We start from the raw sequence: 20000 nt of genomic DNA, 5'->3' as shown, positions 1-20000 counted from the left end.
CTAGTGTCAGACAGCGGGGGGCGCTGAAGCTTGTTCTCTTCACAGACGGGACTGAAGCAATACAGCGAAGAAGAAAAAGCTACAGGGAGTGGGAGAACCAAAACATCATGTTAGAAATTAAAACTCTCTAAACAGTGAAAAGCGTCCATGTAAATCTGCTCAGTTTGACTCGTTTGAAGTTATCAGCGTGTGAATAACTGACCAGGAGACCCGGAAACCGACACTGACAGCAACTTGGGTGTCATCTCGTCAGTTAGCCGCCGGTGAGGAGCCGCAGCATGTCGGTGCACTTCGAGGAGAAGAGCGGGGTCGTTCCCTGTAAGACCCCCTGGGGCTGCTGGTCCCAGACCATGGAGGAGGTCTTCATCGAAGTCAACGTGCCCCAGGGGACCTCCGCCAAAGAGGTCAAGTGCCGGATAGGGAGCAGAGACATCGAGCTGCACGTCAAAGGGAAAGAAATATTCAAGGTAGGACGGTGAAGTGAGACTTGACTGTTAGTTAGAATAAGTCTGGGTCACTTCTGTTTACACTGCTTTCACCTCTTAACATGTCGAGGCCAAAACTTTTTGTGTGGGTTCAGTGGAAACTGGGAGTTGTATCAGTCTTTAATCGGGTGTGATAATGGTGACGTCTCAAAGTTTAGAGGGCTTTCACTTTCAAACTCACTTGATCTCCGGTGGATGACATCGCAGGAGGTCTTCTATCTAAATCAACTAGAATGAATATTGAAACTACTTCCAAGTTTTATCAATGAGCAATGACTCCTCCTTCTGGCAGTTATAATATCTGACTGACTGACTGACTCCATACATGCGCTGCTATTCAATGCAGTTTAGCTAAAATATGAACATTTAAAGTAGATGTATGCAGTTAAGTTAATTTCAATGAATCTGTAGCCTTGATTCTTATACAGCTGACTGGTAGAAATGCTCTGTCAAGATTTAGCCGTTTGACCAAGAAGAGAAATAATTCTTACTCTTACAATAACCAGTTGCCCGTCCCTGATGGAGACTGAAGTCCCTGAAGAAGAATCACGCATGTTCAGGGTAAACACGCCTCATTTATAGATCCAGCAGCCTAAACTAGGAACCAGTCTGTTTAAAACACAATTTCAATCAAGATTTTGATGAATTGAACTGAATCTTCTAATGTAGAGTGTTTCACAGCAGAACCCTGGACCCTTCAGTTTCCAGTTGTGTTATTTGAGCTGAAAGTAGACGTCACTTACACATGTTGGTGTGGGGATATTTAGTTATGGATTGGAGCATCTTTGTTTCTCAATCAAAGGGTTGTTACTGTTATTATTGTTTTAATAGCTGCAATTCTTCTCACATTTTGTTAGGGAAAGTTATTCGGTACAACTGTGTCAGACGAAGCCACCTGGACACTTGGTAGGTTGAAATATTCACAAAATTCTCTCACGTTTTGTTGGATAACAGTCAGACTTCATGTCGGGTTGTTTATCTCATCAGAAGATAAATGTCTCATCCGCATCATTCTGATGAAAACAAACCGAGAGGCAGGGAACTGCTGGTCCTCGCTGCTGGAGGGGGAGTACTGTGCCAACGCCTGGCTCCAGGACCAGATGCAGAAGAAGCTCACTCTGGAGAGGTTTCAGCGAGAGGTGAGTGAACCGAAGCCAGGACTGCGTTACCGGTTGATCACCTGCCACTGTACTCGTTTCCTCCATACATGCCACTTTACTGTAAATTCAGTCCCGTTAAAAGATGCCGTTGAGCGAACTTTTAGTAAAAAATTAAAGAATAGAAAAGTCCAGTAATTTGGCTTCACTAAGTTTTTTTTTAAAATACCAACATTTCAGTTACGGTTAACTATAACAATTATTAAAATCATTTTCGAGCATAAATGGCTGTTCCGTTCATTTTGTCTATCGCTATGTTTTTGCCAGAATCCTGGATTTGACTTCAGTGGCGCAGAGATCTCTGGGAATTTTGCAGGCGGTGGTCCGGACTTTTCCAGTTTACAAAAGTGACTCTTGCCCAGATGTAAACCAGGTGCAGTACACCTCGGAGATATCATATCGGCTTATCATCCATGAAGTGCAAAGCTACAGGATTGACAAGTCTGTCCCTGATGAAATTGAAGAATTGGCCGATCTGTAAGACTTAAAGAGATTACACAGCAGCTCTTTGTTCTGGATTATGTTGACTGCCAAGGAAAGGACTGATTGTGTTTTTTTAAGCCGCAGGTCACAGGATGATGTGAACTAATGTCTGGTTGTACAGTGGCTTCCAAAACATGTTTTATTTAAGAAAAAAAAAATACAACTACATATTTTTCAATATGTTGTTTGTCTATGCCAATCTCTAAATTTATTTACATTTGTAGTTGTAATGTGAGAAAATGTACAAAAGTTCAATGTGTATGAACGCGTAAATGTGTAATGAAAAAACACTGCACAGCAATGGCTTTTCAATAAACTTTTATTGAAAGGTACAAGCACATGAGTTAATCAGATGGTGTGTTCCATTAGCCACTTGCAATCCGAGAACACGTTTCATCACTAAAGAGACACAAAAACAGGGAAATCAGCAAATCCCAACCCACATTTCCACTGCAATGACGAACTTCTTCAGTGCTCTCAGCAGAAATGAAATCAGCACTTGTGCTTCACTCTGTGTCCACAAATCAAGAAAACAACTCATCTGTAACTGCAGTCTACATTCAGGCTGACATGACGGGATCGTCACTAGCCTCACCTCGGTGGTGCAAACCACAGTTTCCTCGCCACGTCCACAAAAAAAAATAAAATAAAATCACCTTGGGTAGGAGTGTGCATTCAGGACAGTTTAGCAACCTAGGGTGAGAGTTAAGGACTTTGGGCCTAATTTCTTGGTTCCATTTTTGCTGTTCACAAAATCCTTCTCCCTCCTCTTCCACATGGTGGACTGAGGACCTAGGTGGTTCTATACTTGTTAGCTTTAAACCAGCAACCCGTTCCAGGAAATGCCAAACACCTTGGAACGGATTTAAAAAGGAGAACATACTGTACACCCGGGCAAGCAACTCAACCAAGAAAGTAAAACTTGGCAAGATGGCAGCAGGGGCAACCTTTCCGACAAAGTATTACCCCTCGTCTACAAGACAGATAATAAAGATGCAGTGCACTCGAATGATGTATGATGACAAAACAATGTATGGAAGTAGTGTTTTAGCTTTTCCTTAAAGAAATCCATCATCACAGACGGACATCTGTAAGGAAAATGTGTAGGTGTGTGACAGTGATGCGAGCGAATCACCCAAAAGCTACACCCAGCCAGAAAACAAAGGCGCAACGTTGGGGACAGGTGTTCCGTTTCGCCACAGTCTGTCACACACTTTCTACGCCCAGGCTTTAATTTGCCGACTCGGGTATGGTGGGAAGGTGAGCGATCTTGTAGTAGCTGTGCTTCAGCTGACGAGCAGTCCTTCCCGAAATGACCCAGCGGAGTCTCTGGCGGTTCGGCTTGAAGCACCTGGTGGTGGCGTACTCATGCAGGCATTTTCCAACCAGCTCCCGCACACAGACCAGGTCCCCGTCTTTGATCTGCAGAGTGTTGACACGGTTAAAGCAACACGCCTCACTCGGCTCCACCGTTTCATTTTTATCAGCAGATGCTTTGGCATCATAACTCACATTAAGCTGCTGCTGCAGGAGTTTCAGGACCTCGGATATTTTGTCCACGTGCTCCGGGTCATGTTGTTCCTGGGCCTCGAAACACAGGAGTGCCATAGCGAGCAAGGACGGCTGCGGGGAAAACCAGAAATTAAAAAAGGTGTGATTTCCCCAAATATTAAAAACAACAAACACAGATTTCCTCAACTTCACACCTGGAGTGATTTGCTATTTAAATAAGATCACAAGAAGGATGACTGTGACTTTATGAATTCTTTTAATAGGTTTCCAGCTGGAAACTGTCTATTATTTAAAATATCAGAGAGCACTACCTTTATTTTGGAGAAGATAAATGAGCAGTGACAGGCTTTCAGCTGTGCCTCCAGTCTCTCAAGGCTCAGAATCTTCTTGCTGTGAAGAGAAAAGCTTTTAGTGTCAACATTACAAGTGTATACAGACGTTGAGCTGACGAGATAAGACACTCATGTCCTTCAATCAGCTTAGTGACTGAAAAATCTAACAAAGGATTTATATATCCACGGCTCAGATAATAAATCATTATAGTGTTAGCCATGTGTTGTTTTTTTCCCCTACATAACTTCAAATATGTCCGTGCCTGCTGGCTAAAAATATTTTTGGCTAGTGTTATCTTTCATGCCAAATATGAGAAGACACATTTTAGTAGCGCAAACGTAATCTTGTTGAGTCATGGTTCAGCCCTGCAGGTTGATGTGACCGTCTGTCCGTACCTCTCAGCGTCGAGCTGCTCCTGGACGTGGCTGTGAAAGAGGCGGAGGAAGCGGAGGGCTGTGGGGGCCTTCACCTTCCAGTAGAGCTTCTCCATGATGATCTTCTCCATCCTCATCATGTCGGACACGGTGAAGCGGTTCTGACTGATGCGGATCAGGTCGTTGGCCAAAGGCACGTTCCTCTCCTCTTCAGAGGACTTGATGGCAATGTAGAAGCAGCACAGGCCCACACAGGACAGGTGCTTTGGCTGAATCTGGAGGAGACAGTGGATTAGAGCACAGCCTGGAATGATATCGAACATTCGAAACATTGACAGGCACCGCTGCGTTCACAAACCTTCATTGCAGAGAGGAATCGATCCAGCAAGCTTATGGAGAGTGAGAAGGTCTCCGAGCTGAAACCAAAGAACCTGGTCAGAGACAACAGGTCCTTCACCTCCATCTCTCTCAGTCTGGTGGTCATTCTCAGGCCGTTGTCCTGGGCGCTCTCAATAAGCCTCAAACCACCCAGCTTTGGTTGGTATCGGCCTTCCACATCCGTCATGGCCTTAAGTTGAACAGCAAAGGGCTGTGGTGCGGGTCCTGTGACTGTATCAATCATCTGTGCACAAAGAAAAACTCATTTATATGAGACCATCCACAAGCCAAACGCAACGCTCGATTCCTGATCTATTAACCTACAGGTGTGTATATATGTGAATCTAAAAAATATACTGAACACAAAGTAGCTGGTGTCAGAGCAGGAAAACGCATCAACCTATCAACAGCCATCCCTGACTGAATGGAGCACAGAAGTTAACCTCTGAACCGTTTTGTTAGTCATTTGGAGGCCGTTTAGTTTCTGGCTCTTCAGTCCCGTTATCAACTTTCAGCTCGTGTACAAAACAAATGAAAGAAAAGTCACTGTCAACTTATTTTGTTAACTACCTTCAGTGTTGGACTGTATAATGTCATTCATACAATTATTGTGAAGTATAAAAGTCTTCACATGAAACAAAATATAGGAAACTAAAACATGGCCTTATCAAGTCCCTTGCTTAAACCCTGTGACCAGAAGACTCTGAAACAAACTTTAGTATGAAATAACTAAACAAACGTCTCAGGATTTTGTCAACCATCAACATGTTTCGATTGAGAAAATGTTTCAGAATAAACAACAGATTGGCCGCAGCTATGGGAGCCTTCAAATATTCCTCATCAGGAACTAAAACAGTTTGTCACAAGGTAGTAGTAGTTCGCGAATGGAAACAGAGCAGTTTACGTGTGGAGGATTGCTCAGAGGTATTTGGGGAGCTTCCAAATGTGCAAGTTATCCAATAACATACCTTCCCTAAGCAGCTGTCCCTGAACTGGACCTAACTGGACTCGACAGGAGAGAGCCAATACATAACAAGGACATGTTCAACAAAGTTTCTCAGTGAATATTCAAGTTACGTGGTCACATCTGGGTCACTGTGGGTATTTCAACGTGTGGTTTCCGACAGGTTTTGGTCAATTTACCCTCTGTGTGTAATACATTAGCGCCGAGCCGTGGAGGCCTCGGCGGGACTATGTCAGGACATGTCCCTCACTGCCACTAACGCAATCCAGCCCAGAGCTAATCACCAGCTGGGGACAACAACGCACCTAGACAAGATAACACATTTCATACTGACGAACCGGGTCACAAACTACAACATAGGGAGCTGGAGTCTGTTCGTGATGTGACACAATCGCCGTTATTATTTATATAAACTAATAAATCTCTCGAGGAGACCGTTAGCAAGCGATGCTAACGCTCGCTCAAATCAAATGCCCAGACTGGTGGCGTGTTTGTGTTATTTGTGAATAACTCAAGACACTAACATACCTATTTGTGAAGTTTGGATCACATAACGCTGTCAGTTAATACACATTATGTGTTTTAAATGAGACGATAGAGAAAGCTGTGCTAACTTACCTTGGGTATCGGCGTCGTCTTGAATGTTCTCAAAAATAAAAACGGTGAGGGGAAAATCACCACTGGCTTGAAGTAACCGAGTGAAAATGGGCTTAAAACACAAAAAAGTGTAGGTATGAACTTTCACTTAAGAAAGTTTTAAGCATAGGTTTGTTCCTGCCTATGCACACCCCCCTACCCTTGGCGTAAGGCGACGGGGAAAAGGACTGTGATGGTATTAAAGCAGGCATAAAACCATGCCCATGTCCAAACATGGTCATCTCTCATTGGCTCGCACGCGATGACGCTTTCGGATCCACGTTTCAATTGGATCCATGTCGAAGCTATCCCGTAAGTCCCGCCTCTGTCACGCTAGTCGACCAATCACAAAGGAGAAGGCGGGACACCACTGGAAATGGTGGTAGTGTGCTTTAAGTGTGTTAAGACGATAAATTATAAATCACTGAATTATTAGAGATTATTGATCAACCATCGTGAAATACACACATTTACTATCAAGTGGCACATTCATTTGCCTTCCTACATCATTGTTCCGTAATGACGATAAGTAATAAATTATATGGACAAATTACAGTAAAATCAGGATTTATTTCGGGGGATTTATTTAGTCAAATGAAGAGGTCATGGTAAGATTCGCAGGTGAGAAATGTGTTACCAAGAGATCACACTTGACATAAGTGCCAGTCGAATTTAGACTGAAGCACACAGCCACGTTTCTGGAATAAACTAGAAGGAACCCACGACAACTACAATCAGACCAGTTTACTGCTGAATGCTCTGCCCATTTCCTTCCCTGAACTAGATTCATGAAGAGAAAAATGCACATTTGCAATAAAGTCTTTATTACATTAGGATTTACAAATCTGCAAGTGTCCACACAGATCTACTGACATTAGGAGAACTAACCTTTAATTTACATACATCCCGGATATTTCCATGTAAGAGAATATATAGACTTTGCAGTGTAAACTCTGAAATGCCTTTATCTAAATCTTACAGACACATGTATGTATGTATGACAAGACAATATATGATTAAATATATTATTTGTACTATGATTGATTTAAAGTGCTTCTAAATCAGGGTATGATTCACGGAACAATCTTAACAGCATATAATAGATTACTCTATATCTCACAGTGTGAACTGATATCAGTCTTGTACTACAGGCAAAACATGGCAAACAGAGGATTTTGGCAAAGGATATCTTTAAATACTTGAAAGATGACATTGAGGAGTCATGCAAAGACCATGCTACAGAGTGCTGCTGAGGGACAGTTTATTAGACATCAATTAAGGAAATTCCTTGTCAATTTTGTCAGAAGAACAATAAACAAACATTTCTCAAGGGCAATTTTTGGGGGAACCACAAATTAAATATATATCCGGTCTGTTACCTGTTTCTCTGAGGAAGGTGTGAGTCCGGACCCCTCTTCCTCACCCACATTTCCACCTAGATGTGGAAGATTGAGGTGCCTCACTTCCAGGGATGCTTCATTTTTATAAATCTTTATCAAACAATGTAAAAATAATACACTTGATTGTTAGTCTGTCATCTTTTGATGTGGTAGAAAGTCTTCTAATTCAAATTCCTTCCTGAGGTTAAGGAGCACGCAGATGGAAGACTAAAGAAGCTATGAAAAGGAAAGAAAAACCAGGTCATTCATTAGTCCGACCATCATTACATAAATCCCAGCAACACATGACATGCAAAAATTTAGTACAGATTTTAGTGAATTTTTAAAATGTTACCATCTCTGACTGAAACCCAAAGCAAAATCAGATGTTGAATTGTTAATGAATATAAAGCATCACGTTAGTAGGTATGAAATGCTTTGAGTCAATAAAAAGAAGAAAAAAAAAATGGATGTAATGGATGACCAGGGTGCTGAGGTTGTTGAAAGGTGAATGGGTTCACATGACAGATGAACTAATGTTCTATTTCTTTTTTTTCCAACTTTGCACTTATTTGGAATTGAAATAATGCTAAATATTTACTTATCAGACCTACTGAAGAAATATTCAGTTACGTCCTTTATAACTTTGCATAGAATAGTGTTCAGACAAACTTTCTTTTAAATGTCAACACTCAAAAAGCCAATCTTTTTATGTACCTTACAAACATCTATCATGTTCTTTCATATGCAAATGGTTATTTCACATTAATAGATAACATCTGATGACCTTCAGTGCAGAGCTCGCCTCCTTTTCCTATTAAGCTGTGTTAATGTCTCGCAGAGGAGCAGAGACTCGTATACACGGCTGGAGATGAACACGCATTCATGGCAAGAACATAAAATAACAAAAGCGACACGTTATGAAAACAGGCCCTGGATTTGTTATCATGTGTCGAGCATAGTCAGCATTAGGGACAAATCAAACACACCGAGCAGAGCTACCTTTGTGATCCATAAGTACACAGAGGCTTGTAGCCTTCACAGTATTCAGGCTCACATAGTCAGTCCACACATACAGTGTCAGTAAGTAAAGTCAGACATGACAGTCTCTTTTCCCCCATGCTGACGGCGCACTCATTCCCGGTGTTCCTGGACGTTTGATCCACTAATCAACTGAAAGGGGAAAAGAAATAAGACAAAATATGGCAAAGGAAAAAATGAAGGGACGTATGACAGAAATGAAACAAATAAGGTGAATGACATATGACTGTGACAGCGTTGTGACATCAGGAAGTACCTTTTTTCTCCCTAATATCTCCAAGTTCCATCGGATTTAGACCCTAAGTTTGGCATTTGTGGCAAAAAACACTTGACGAATTGTTCAGACGCAACAACTCCTGCCAGCTCCAAAAATGGCTGAATATAGAGATATTCTAAAATGTCAACTCTTTCTTTTGAAGCTGTTTGGTGCGAAGAACGAATCCCTCTTATGGGATCTATCTATGAAAAACTCATTTGACATTTATGTTACTGCTCTTTAGCAGTTCTAGCATTTGAAGGTATTTATTGATTTCTCTAAAAAAGAGGTTATACAGAACAGCCAAGAGGATCACCTAAACGAGGAAAAACACAGAACTCCCGCCCTGTGTGGATTCACTGTTTGGATCAATCCAGTAAAACTTTGCATTATCAGTGAAACTGAATACACAAATGTGCATTTGTATTTATCTCACCAATGACAAGAACAGCTGTACATATAATGATTTTTAAAGATAATCCTGGCTACAGACTGCATATGCGATTTTTTAGCGTGCATAATTTGTCCCGACGTCTAATGTTTCCACCTGTAAAAATGATTACAGTTCTATGTGGGATGTCTGAGTATCATCTGTGCCGCACGTGGCGCGAGCATCGGTGAGCCTAGTCGTATGTAAACAGAAGTGCCCCCCGCCTGAGATGCAGTCTGGCAGGTGAGCCTGCAGAGACACAAGCATCAGGCTGCATCATGCAAGCTGTGACCCTTCCTACAGTGTCTGGGCGCACAGTGTCAGTCTAAATCTGTCCCTGGATCCGTTTCTAGACCAGCGTAGCTTCTGGGACTGGTTAAGACAATACACGCCCATATCTTGTGAATATGGCCTGGATGTGAGATTGAGTGTATAATCCTTGATAATCAGGAGAAACTTTCATTGTTGGTGATTCTTTGTGACTTCACTGGCCCTGATAACAACCGTGAAATATCAAAGAAGCTGCTCGAACAGAAAACATGACAAGTAAATAGACTGAGGCCGACTTACTTCTTCTTGTCCTTGTCCTTTTTGAACGGCTGTTGTGAGCAACCTTGAAGTGCCTGTCCCATCAGAGTCTCAGCAGCGACCTTTCTTCTGTTGAAGGCGTTCATCTCCTCCTCCAGCTCTCGTCTTTTCTCCTCCAGATTTCTCTTCTCCTCCTGGTGCATCCGCTTGAGCTGCTCAAACCTGTCATGAAGCTGCATACGATGTTAAAAAATTCAAACTGTGAAACATGTAGAACATCCCTCGGACAGGAGTTACGGTAAGATAAGCTATCTTACCTCTTTTTCCTTTTCCTTCAGCTCTGCTTCGGTCTCCTTGACTTTGTTAACAAACATCTGTCTCATTTCTTCTTCTTTACGCTGCAGCTCCACCAGGAACTCCCTCCGTTTAGCTTCATAGGTCTCTTGAAGGCTGGACATCAGAGGAAAATTAAGTTCACCTTATTGGACTCACTGTATGGATAAGAATTGCATCCATTCTTATTTTACCCATTGGTTCACAAAAAAGAAGAACAACGAAAAAATACTATGTCTCAAATGCAAATCAAAAATCAAAAACAGAAGTATAAAAAGCTGGCTTAACTCACTAATCCTGAACTCCTGAAATAAAACTGTGTTAATTCATTTTTTAATGTTAGAGAGGGAGTTGCAAATAGATGAATGCATTCATGAGCCGAGTAAGAGGCTTGGGTGGATTGAGACGTATCTGAAATTATCAATCATGTATGCATTTCTTGAATAATGAAATGTCGTCTAAAAATAACTAATACTTTTCCCTTGAATTTCATTTGGCTGCAACGAAGAACAACATTGTCCATGAAAACTGAGAAGCCAAGGACACGGAATAAGAAGTGAATTTTAAACAGTTACAGTTACAACAGTTTATGTTTTCTTTCACGATTCTTCTTCATCAGATCGTAAAAATCTTTAGATTTCTCTACTTATAACGACTCAAAACACTTCCTTTAGCATAGAAAATGTGTTCTTCTGAGAAAGTGACCTTAAATCTACCTACGGAAATAATTTTATAATATCAATTTTCTAGTATGGAGGTCAAGACATGTTTGTCTCAGAGTATCAGAAAAGATAGAAGTGATGTTTATGCAGTAAATAGAGAGCTACCTGATTAATACCAGAAAATTATTTTAAATGTAGTTCAAGATAATAGGCTTGTCCATCGTATGTGACTCTCTTGATTTTGGCTATGCTCCCTTCGTTTGTCTGTCAATGCCCTCTTACTTGTTTTTCCTTTTTTTCTTGTTGCATGAACTACAGTCAGGGTTGTGTTCACATTATTATCATAAATCTGACACCACCAATTATCCCTGCCTATTGAATCAAAATTAAATTCTTGCTGCATTAGGGCGACACATAAAAACAGCTGATAAAAGTGCGATAAATAAATTAAGGGAGTACGAATTATTAAAAAATTGTTTGGTATAAAAGCTTTTTACGTCGTTGCAGTGGAAGCAAATTGCCCAACTGCATCACATCACTGCGATCCCTAATTTCACCTGAACGACTGGCTGTCAGGGCCTGTGTCCTTGAAGCCCATCTCCTCCAGCTTGCAGCGACGGTACAGCTCATAGTGACGAGCGTGTGTTTGCTCCCGGAGATCCTCCATGTTCACACGCAGCAGCATCTCCCTCAGCTTCACAAAATCACAATGGCTCTCATTCTCCACTGGGGGGGAAAAAAAAAAAAAAGACAAACGGGTGCTTAGTTATTTACCCTTCACTGAAAATTTTTAGCAATTCGGAACGTTGATATTAACAGTTTTATTATTAGTTTTGCGGTACAGCTCTGTTGTGTGCTGGACTTTTTGTAGTCCCGTCAGATCAGTTCAGCGGACTCACCCTGCACTGACCCCCAGGGGTACAGTCTGGCTTTTACCATCTTATTTCCTACTTTAACGTCCTCCAGACTGCCAACCACAGCGAAAGGAAGATGAGTCTGCAGCAGAGAGTCAGATATCATTCAAAAAAATGACGTACATAAAATTCGTATCATCACGCCCAGGATTTACACCACACATGGGAAACTTCCGCCTGCTGGACTCACATTCATGGAGGAGTTGATCTCTGCTATCGCCTCGTCCTCCGTTGGAAACTGATAGATCTGCACGCCGTTGCTGACCAGCTCGCTCATTATCTTGATCTTCAGTTTGTCCAGTTCGCTCCTGGAAACGGTGTCTGCCTTCGCAATAACGGGGATGATGTTCACCTGAGTGGAGAGCCATGACATGAGCGACAGCCCGAGGGGAGGCGTTCACACCCGGGACGAAATGCACAGAGCGAGAGACTCTCGTCACCTTGCTGTCCAGTTTCTTCATCGTGACGAGGTCGAGGGACTTGAGCGAATGTCCGGTGGGAGCGATGAAATAGAGGCAGATGTGGATCCTCGTGTCGTGGTAGTTAAACAGGGACCGCTTGATTTTTAGCTCCTCTTCGAGAAAACGCTCAAACTGGGCGTCGATATACTCAAGAATGGGCTTAAAGCTGCACAAGGGTTTCACAAACAGGAGCATTACTGCAGTATCCATACATGCATGGACATTAAGCTTCATGTAGCTGCTCTCCAGTCAGTATTCTGGGAACAAACTCTGCATGCCGAGAGTTGCGCAGCCAAGAATGTCAGACTTTTATACTTCCTGCTGTTGGAGCTCTGGTGGTGCATTTGTTCTTACCAGCCATTCCCTTATTAATTTTCTTCCCTCGCAGTACATGCCAGCAGCGGGGCATAGCTAATTCCCAATCCCACAATCACACAGTATGTTGGCTGAACTATGAGAACGGGAGACTGTTATTCATTCCCTCTGCTATTAAGCTGCTTAACACAACAACAAAAAAAAAGACTGAATTAGTTCTTTCCGATCATTGAGTATTTATCAAATCCTAATGACTTATTTGTTGTCTTTTTGATCCTTTGGATTTGTTACTTGACATTTTGGCAGTTGTGCTGAAATCAACAATCTGTACCTTTGTTCTTTGTTGATCTGGTCTCCAAACCCGACAGTGTGCACGATGGTCAGCTTGAGGTTGACGTTGCTCTCCTGCAGATTGTACGTTTGTGGGCGTAGCTGTACTTCATGCTCGTAGTGGCTGGCTTCCTCATTTTCAAACGTTGTGTTGAACAGAGTGTTCATCAGCGTCGACTTGCCGATCCCCGTCTCACCTGACGCAAAGCAAAACAAACCGTGCAGTAAGACTCTGTGATGCGGTATTGCTCCAAAACAACGTGGGCTTTACGTCACTAAATTAAGTATATACTGTGGCTCCTGCTGTGCTGGGACGTACCTACACACAGGATGTTGAAACAGAATCCCTGTGCAACTGATTTGCTGACCAGCTGATCAGGAAGGCTGTCGAACCCCACATGGCCACCGAGCTCCATGTTTCGCTTTTCTTCGTTCTGAATCAGTGTTTAATAACAAACATCATTCACAATCCAATAATGCGTCTATGTACTTAACTCGTCTATTGTAACATTTATAATTTATATATATAATAATATTGCAACAATAAAAACATCATACTGCATTACTCTCAAATGAGGCCACCTCTCATTCTCTCCGTCTTCCAGTTAACAGACGGAAGAGTATGATCTATAAAAAGGCCTGGGACGCTCCAAACTATATTCCTCCACTCAGGTCAATTATTTGAATTATGCAGCATTGATCTCACACTGAGTGTTTTAAGTCTTTAATAAGAAGTATAGTTTATCACAGGTGTTACTAGAGTGTGGGAGAATAACCCGCCCTCCGAACAGAGCTTCACAACTTCCCAAACTCATGCACACAAGCAATAAAAAGCACAACTGCTCTTTACAGACGTCTTTAAATTAGAAATATCTATTAGCCCTTTATAAAGAAGTTTGCAATACTATTGAACTTAAATATATGTCTTATTTTAAAATCTTAATCAATCTTCATTATACTTGTAAAACCGGGTCTAAACATGTATGTTTGAATGAAATAATATAGTTTTAACCCCTTTTTCCTTACGTATCAGGGTTTTCTTCTGGTTTTAATCTATTGTCATTTGCATATATTCATTTAGGATACTTATAAAAACAAAGATTTCCCAGTCCTGGTGTCGTCTGTGCGTTACATGTTTAAATAGATTTATTAGAAAATAGGATTTCTGAGCTATTGCAGCACTATCTGATGGGAACATGCGTTGCTTGGTCTGGATAATCTGGCAAGTTGAAGGGGTTGTTCCTCCACCAGCCTCATCCTGGGACCCTGGCATCTAGCAAAAGGCTCAACATGAGTACCAGGATGTGTCCAATACAACAATCATCCGTTTTTGTGTCTCTCACGTACGCGCGCGCCGGCGCACAAACACACACATACACACACACATACACAAAGGGCCTTTTATCCGGGTGTTATTTCACAGGGTGGGAGGATATCCAAGCTGCTGGCTGCCTTGGTACCCATAACCCCCTTCCTCCTCCTCCAGAGTTACACAAACATCAACTTCAGCGTCCCATCCTTCCCAGTGCAACCTGTGGACGGCACGTTGAACTGCATGCATGCGTAAAGTATGATTCACACGTTGACGCATACTCGGGGTGTTTTTTTCTCTGTTCTGTTTTGCTGATGTTGTTTCGCGGTAGCTACCACTTAACATGGGGCTGCTACTTATGTTTATCCTCTTAACCGAGTCGCTCACCGCCGCCTGCTTGTCCTACGTGTTCATTCAAATGCTCATTGCGCACCTGTCAGCGGTGCTGACACGGCCAACAGCACTGTACAGTAATGATGCGCAGAGAGGAGGACAATGTGGAGGATGGGGTGCGCTTTCCTCCGACAGGGCGCTGGCTTTATTTGCCAACGAGCTGCGAGTCCGCGTTTCCTCCGGATCCATGTCTAGAAAACAGGCTCCGACCGCAGCGATCCTGCTGCATCACGCACACGCCGCTCTCTTTAAATACACCTGACCGACATGCGTGATGTCCTGCTCTGATCTCTGCGTTCGCCTCCGAATCATCGGCCTGCAGACAAACACATCATCATACTTACTGCGAAGACATCCACCTCACCGGCCGCCATCGTTACAAGTGGCTGTGTGCGGGAATTATAGTGTCTTCAGCCCGACCTGCTCTCCACATCACACGCACACACATCGCGCTCTCTCGCTCGCGCGCGCGCACACGCACACACACAAGCTCCTTTCAATATGGCTACTTGGAGGCAACACCCCCTCGGTGCTGGAGGGCGATATTACAGCTCTCAAAAATGAGAGATTGTTTTTCCTCCACAAGAGTTTGTAATTGTATTGTTTGACGTTTCATAAATAAAGGTTTAAACAAAAACAAAAAAAGATATTACAGTTCTCAAGCTTCTTTACCACTCAATGAATTAAATCTAATCTGTGCAAATGTAATTTATTTATTTACTCCATTCATGTATTTATTGGTTTATTTTATCGATTGAGTTTATTTTTCAGGCACCATGTACAAAAACAACAATCTTGAAGATAAGATGCTTCATACCAGATTTTAGTCGTATCTAGTTTATGTCTGCAGTCTCCGGGCAGTCTGATATTCTTTGTTGTTGTTTTTTTAATATATATTTTATATTTGATTAGGTGCTATGTCTGTGCTGTGTTGTTGTGGTGAACACTCATCTCACATTGAGAAGATCTGGTGGGGCTAGTCTGGGCTCGGTAGGTTTTCTGTGTGGAGTTTGTACATTCTCTCTTTATGCACAGGCGTCGCAAAGGGACAGCCTTATTGCCTTGGGTCCCAAACCTGGAAGGAGGCCCTCTGAGAAAGATATTATTGGTCCATATTACTGAAAACATTGTGGAACCACTGCAATATGTCAGGATTCCCCCTAGAGGGCCTCTTCCTTGTTATTGTTGTTTAGTGGCTGGAAGGTGGTCTCCCAGAGAGTGTGTCTCTGGACCATGTCATTGGTCAGAATCCATGTTATAGATATGGCTGTCATGACTTAAAACCCATGGTGTCTCCTGCCTCAAAAGTGTCAAACACTGGTGCTTGTATATAAGGATTTCCAACGGGTTGTCTCCAGCAGTCCGAAGACACGTCTTTCAGATAATGTGGTATCTCTAAATGGTGTGGTGTGAATGTAAGTGTGTGTAACTCTCTTTGCCCCGAGAAGGACTGAAGATCTGTCCACATGTGTCCTGCATGCCTTTCACCCATAAGCTTAGATTTTCTCCAGCCACAGCTGACCAACAGTCAATCCAACACCTAATAGTCTATACCATTGTTCTTTGTTGACCTGATGGAGTTAATCTCAAATGCATGTTTCACATACTCAAACCTGAGTATGCGGGAGAACATACAAACTTCTCAAAGAATGGCCTCACACCAGGGATATTGTTACTGTGAGGCAAGCATGACAAACATCACTGTGTGAACTTTAATTTTGAAGGGATCAGCTCTATTTTATATCCTGATTTCTTCTCTAAATACTTGTTCCCAGTGAATTGGATTATTAAAGGATATACATTTTCTCATTTGATCATTAGAACCTATCATTGTTTAGAGTTTGTGAAATTTACAAATTGCCTTTGTTCTTGAGAAAACAACTGAAACAATGAAATTCCACAAGAAAGAAAATGGGCAACATATACCTTTGAAGGACTAAATGTGCCAAAATTAAAGTAATGAATACACCATTAAATAACTAATTAAATGTGTTAATTAAAATTGGAATTAAATATATAAATGTGTCATTAAATGTGTCAATTTATTAAAATACCCATCCAAAACAGATCTTTTACTATTTTATATATTAATTAATTAATGACACATTTAATACATTATTTAATAGTGTAGTTACTTAATTTTGTCACATTTAGTCCTTCATATATACCAAGAGCTCTGAGTTTATGAAATCAAAGAAATCATATGAAGTCATCATAATTCACTTGTTTTTGGCTCCGACTGCCTACTTTACCTCAGGGATTGAGAATAGACAAACATTTAAATTATTAGATTATGATTTTTAGATTTCATATTTCCAGATTTATCGATAAAATATTATTATTATTATTATTATTATTATAGTGAAGGGCTGATTTTATTTGAGAAGCTCCGGAAGCAGCAGGTTGGAGGAGGGGGACAGCAGAGGGGGGAGTAGACTGGGATTATCCCAGAGGCTCTACTCAAACAAAGATCTGCTGTCTCCTCTCCTGTTGGGACAACATGCCTCTAACGCAGGAGGCCATACTGTGCTTTCTGCTGGAGCACGGAGGGAAAGTGAAGAACTCTGAGCTGCTCAACCATTTCAGGGGCGCGATCAGCTGCAGCGATCCCGCGGAAAAGCAGCACAATAGAGAGCTTTTCAAGCAGCTCGTGAACAGCGTCGCTGTGGTGAAACAGATCGACGAGGTGAAGTTTGTGGTGGTGAGGAAAAGATACCAGGATTTCGTTAGAGACGTGCCGCGCGATGTCGCGCACAAGACGCAGACGGACGACAGTTTCTCGAGTCGAAACTCCGGTTTTTCGTGCGCATCGCCGCGCAGGTCAGAGGTAATGTCCTCCGACGTGGAGAACAACAACCTGTGCGGCCCCTCGCTCTCACAGACAAATGGGAACCGCGGCGGTGCGCGCGCGGAGAGCACGCAGAAGAGGAGGATGTCACCGAGAGACGCGCGCGGCGTCGCGGACACGACCACCGTCAAAGTGCTGAACATCAGCGGGGATCAAGCGAGCAGAGTCGGGGAGTCCGGGGCTGTGTTCGCTGTCATCGCGGTGAAATCCCCCCCGAGAGACCCCCACCAGGGCGCACGTCTGCGTAAAGCCTCAGACAAGCAGGGAGGCAAAGTTTCTGCACGAGCAAGTTTACCACCGAACCCATCAGTTTGCACGAAGGGGGCACTGAGGGAGTCCCAAAGTTGGAAAGCCAGACAAAGGGTGGACACACATCCCCCAACCGTTCCCCAGGTGAGGCCCCACACCAAGAGCACCAAGCCAGCAGAGGAGCACACACATGATGCCAAGTACTGCGAGACTGTGCCTTTGGAGCCGCTGGCTCACGAGTGGCTGGTGAAGTGTGCTGCTGGGCTGTGGGGACACATTCACGCTCTGCTGCTGCGGGATGCTCGCCTGGCCCAGAAGAAAGACTTCATGTCTGGCTTCACAGCACTGCACTGGGCGGCCAAGGACGGCGACGGCGAGATGATACACAGACTCATGGACGTTTCCCAGAGAAGAGGCATTCGGGTGGACGTCAACAGCAAGGCACACGGGGGATACACACCCCTGCACATTGCTGCCATACACGGACGCACTGCAGTCATGGTGCTGCTGGTGCGAAGTTACAGAGCCGGCGTAAACGAGAGGGACCACGATGGTAAGAAGGCCCTGCACTACCTGGGGACTGGAGTGTCGGCTGAGGTCAGGGCCCTGATGGGAGGAGTGCAGCAGAGAGAGAAGACTGAGGAAGAGGAGGATTACAAAGAGCAGGCGAAAAGCTTCCACACCATCAGTAAACTGTTCCAGCCTCACATCGGGAAGAAACAAAAGACCAAGTTTGCTCATGACTGGTGAGAATGGTCACAGAAGAGGAAGATGCTGGGACTGTTTATAAAGTAATTACATCAGATTACTAACAACACTAAACTACACAAGCGCACTTACATTAGCTGGAGGCATTGACAGTGTATCACTGTTAGAAATGCTATATATCAACTAGTTCACATGAACTCCATGTATTTACATTCCATGTCATTTTGCACCAATTTAACTTATATTTTACTAACAACAACGCCCTACAATAGGACTATTAAGTAAAGAGACATTTTGGGGCAAGTGAAGCACCGACTGTTTCAGATTCAGAAAATATTTTTAGAATAATATTTTTTGTAGTAACTTTACTTTTTATGAGTTTGTCCTAACATACGACGTTGGATCCAATGGTGAAACAACCCCTTGTTTCTGCCCCCTTGTTTGAAATAAAAAGAGTACATGTGATAAAACTCTGCAAATAACACATTCTTGGCATACCAAGACAAAGGGAAAAACCATTCTCAGTCCATCGGCTCATTCCACTTTGTATTATAATTACAACTCCTCACTTTACGAGCTTAATATTTTATTTGAGAATTAGCAAATTTGGTAACGGATTAAAAAACTAAAGCAATAATTCAGATTATATCACAAATTTCAGCGAAAGCTATTGTGATTTATCTCTTCGTCATTATTCTGCTTAAACTGTATTTCCTTGAGTCACATGTTTTCATGAGGTAATGTGTAATAAATCTGTAGACATTCCCTCTTGATACTTGGAAAACATTAAAGCGCACTCCAACTTGAAAATGGATCCTATCAACTTTTGACTGAAACATATTTTCTTCTTTGTTTTTGAGGTTTGTCTTCTTGCTTTTTGTGTACAGCAAGTTTTATGTTCATCAACATTAAATGAATTCATGCAAACCCCATCTGAAGAAAACAGGGGGAGCTTGTTGGAGAAAGTTATTCAAAGCAGAGAGACAGTTTATCAGGGTGGAATGCTTCCTTTTATACATTCCATTGTAAAGTCGAGGCTGTAAATGCATGACAAAAGTTTCCTGGTACAGCGTGGGACGCAATAAAGGCATCTTCAGTCATGGCCCCAAACCAAACCGTGGTCAATAGTTTCAGGAATGCTTGAAAAACAATCTCAGATACAAGATTCATTCAAATTCTCTTGTGTATAGAAAACAGTACAATCTGTATTGAATTATAAGTGCAGGGTTGATTATTCAAAAATCTCACATAAAACATGAATTATATTATTTTTCAATTCAATCTGACATTAAAACCTGACATATAGTCATTATTGAGATAACTGTTCATATAATCCTTCTTCGTCACGTTTATTCTAGATTGCAAAAACCTAAACCAAAATGAATAAATCATTACTTTTTTTTTTTTGCTCTTGTAATCATTTCTGGATTGACTTTTCCCAGGTCGGACATACATTGACGCTGCAGCCTTTGGTGCAGTACGAATACACTATTTTTATACTAAACTGACCCGGTGGAAA

The 20000-nt window shown here is 42.4% G+C and overlaps 4 protein-coding genes across 5 annotated transcripts; 2 read left to right on the top strand and 2 right to left on the bottom strand.

Moving 5' to 3' along the window:
- Positions 1 to 8: 8 nt before the first annotated feature.
- nudcd2 (NudC domain containing 2) lies at positions 9 to 2985 on the top strand. Its single transcript, XM_080466449.1, has 4 exons — positions 9 to 467; positions 1343 to 1391; positions 1473 to 1624; positions 1910 to 2985. The coding sequence occupies exons 1-4, from the start codon at positions 279 to 281 to the stop codon at positions 1991 to 1993; spliced, it is 474 nt and encodes a 157-aa protein (XP_080322575.1). The 5' UTR covers positions 9 to 278; the 3' UTR covers positions 1994 to 2985.
- ccng1 (cyclin G1) lies at positions 2427 to 6522 on the bottom strand. Its single transcript, XM_080466448.1, has 6 exons — positions 6305 to 6522; positions 4703 to 4966; positions 4366 to 4619; positions 3949 to 4027; positions 3638 to 3748; positions 2427 to 3547 (listed from the first exon to the last, which is right to left on the bottom strand). The coding sequence occupies exons 2-6, from the start codon at positions 4964 to 4966 to the stop codon at positions 3356 to 3358; spliced, it is 900 nt and encodes a 299-aa protein (XP_080322574.1). The 5' UTR covers positions 6305 to 6522; the 3' UTR covers positions 2427 to 3355.
- Positions 6523 to 6896: 374 nt separating this feature from the next.
- On the bottom strand, positions 6897 to 15177 carry LOC308110827 (septin-8-A-like). Of its 2 annotated transcripts, none has more exons than XM_080465428.1 (10): positions 15021 to 15177; positions 13291 to 13405; positions 12973 to 13168; positions 12306 to 12492; positions 12056 to 12217; positions 11851 to 11947; positions 11509 to 11677; positions 10274 to 10406; positions 9999 to 10189; positions 6897 to 8874 (listed from the first exon to the last, which is right to left on the bottom strand). In XM_080465428.1, the coding sequence occupies exons 1-10, from the start codon at positions 15048 to 15050 to the stop codon at positions 8871 to 8873; spliced, it is 1284 nt and encodes a 427-aa protein (XP_080321554.1). In that variant the 5' UTR covers positions 15051 to 15177; the 3' UTR covers positions 6897 to 8870. The 2 variants fall into 2 exon arrangements, with proteins under 2 accessions (XP_080321554.1, XP_080321553.1); XM_080465427.1 differs by having other exon boundaries at positions 6897 to 7938.
- Positions 15178 to 17106: 1929 nt separating this feature from the next.
- Positions 17107 to 19406, top strand: sowahab (sosondowah ankyrin repeat domain family member Ab). The gene has a single exon (XM_080466224.1). It carries the CDS (start codon positions 17177 to 17179, stop codon positions 18521 to 18523), a length of 1347 nt encoding a protein of 448 aa, XP_080322350.1. The 5' UTR covers positions 17107 to 17176; the 3' UTR covers positions 18524 to 19406.
- Positions 19407 to 20000: the final 594 nt, after the last annotated feature.

The sequence above is a fragment of the Lipophrys pholis genome, assembly GCF_963383615.2.
Source record: "Lipophrys pholis genome assembly, chromosome: 6".
NCBI classification, from domain to species: Eukaryota; Metazoa; Chordata; class Actinopteri; order Blenniiformes; family Blenniidae; genus Lipophrys; species Lipophrys pholis.
Note: the sequence above shows the minus strand (reverse complement) of the source record. Positions and strands in the feature narration are given on the sequence as shown.

Coding starts and splice junctions, on each gene's coding strand:
- LOC308110827 (XM_080465427.1), bottom strand. CDS start 15,050: ATGGCGGCCGGTGAGGTGGATGTCTTCGCA. Junction 11,678..11,850: donor CCCCTGGGGGTCAGTGCAGG/GTGAGTCCGCTG, acceptor TTTCCCCCCCAG/TGGAGAATGAGAGCCATTGT. Junction 10,190..10,273: donor TGAAGGAAAAGGAAAAAGAG/GTAAGATAGCTT, acceptor CATCGTATGCAG/CTTCATGACAGGTTTGAGCA.
- sowahab (XM_080466224.1), top strand. CDS start 17,177: ATGCCTCTAACGCAGGAGGCCATACTGTGCTTTCTGCTGGAGCACGGA.
- ccng1 (XM_080466448.1), bottom strand. CDS start 4,966: ATGATTGATACAGTCACAGGACCCGCACCACAGCCCTTTGCTGTTCAA. Junction 4,028..4,365: donor GAGCAGCTCGACGCTGAGAG/GTACGGACAGAC, acceptor TTCTCTTCACAG/CAAGAAGATTCTGAGCCTTG. Junction 3,548..3,637: donor TCCTGCAGCAGCAGCTTAAT/GTGAGTTATGAT, acceptor AACACTCTGCAG/ATCAAAGACGGGGACCTGGT.
- nudcd2 (XM_080466449.1), top strand. CDS start 279: ATGTCGGTGCACTTCGAGGAGAAGAGCGGGGTCGTTCCCTGTAAGACC. Junction 468..1,342: donor AAGGGAAAGAAATATTCAAG/GTAGGACGGTGA, acceptor ACATTTTGTTAG/GGAAAGTTATTCGGTACAAC. Junction 1,392..1,472: donor CGAAGCCACCTGGACACTTG/GTAGGTTGAAAT, acceptor TTATCTCATCAG/AAGATAAATGTCTCATCCGC.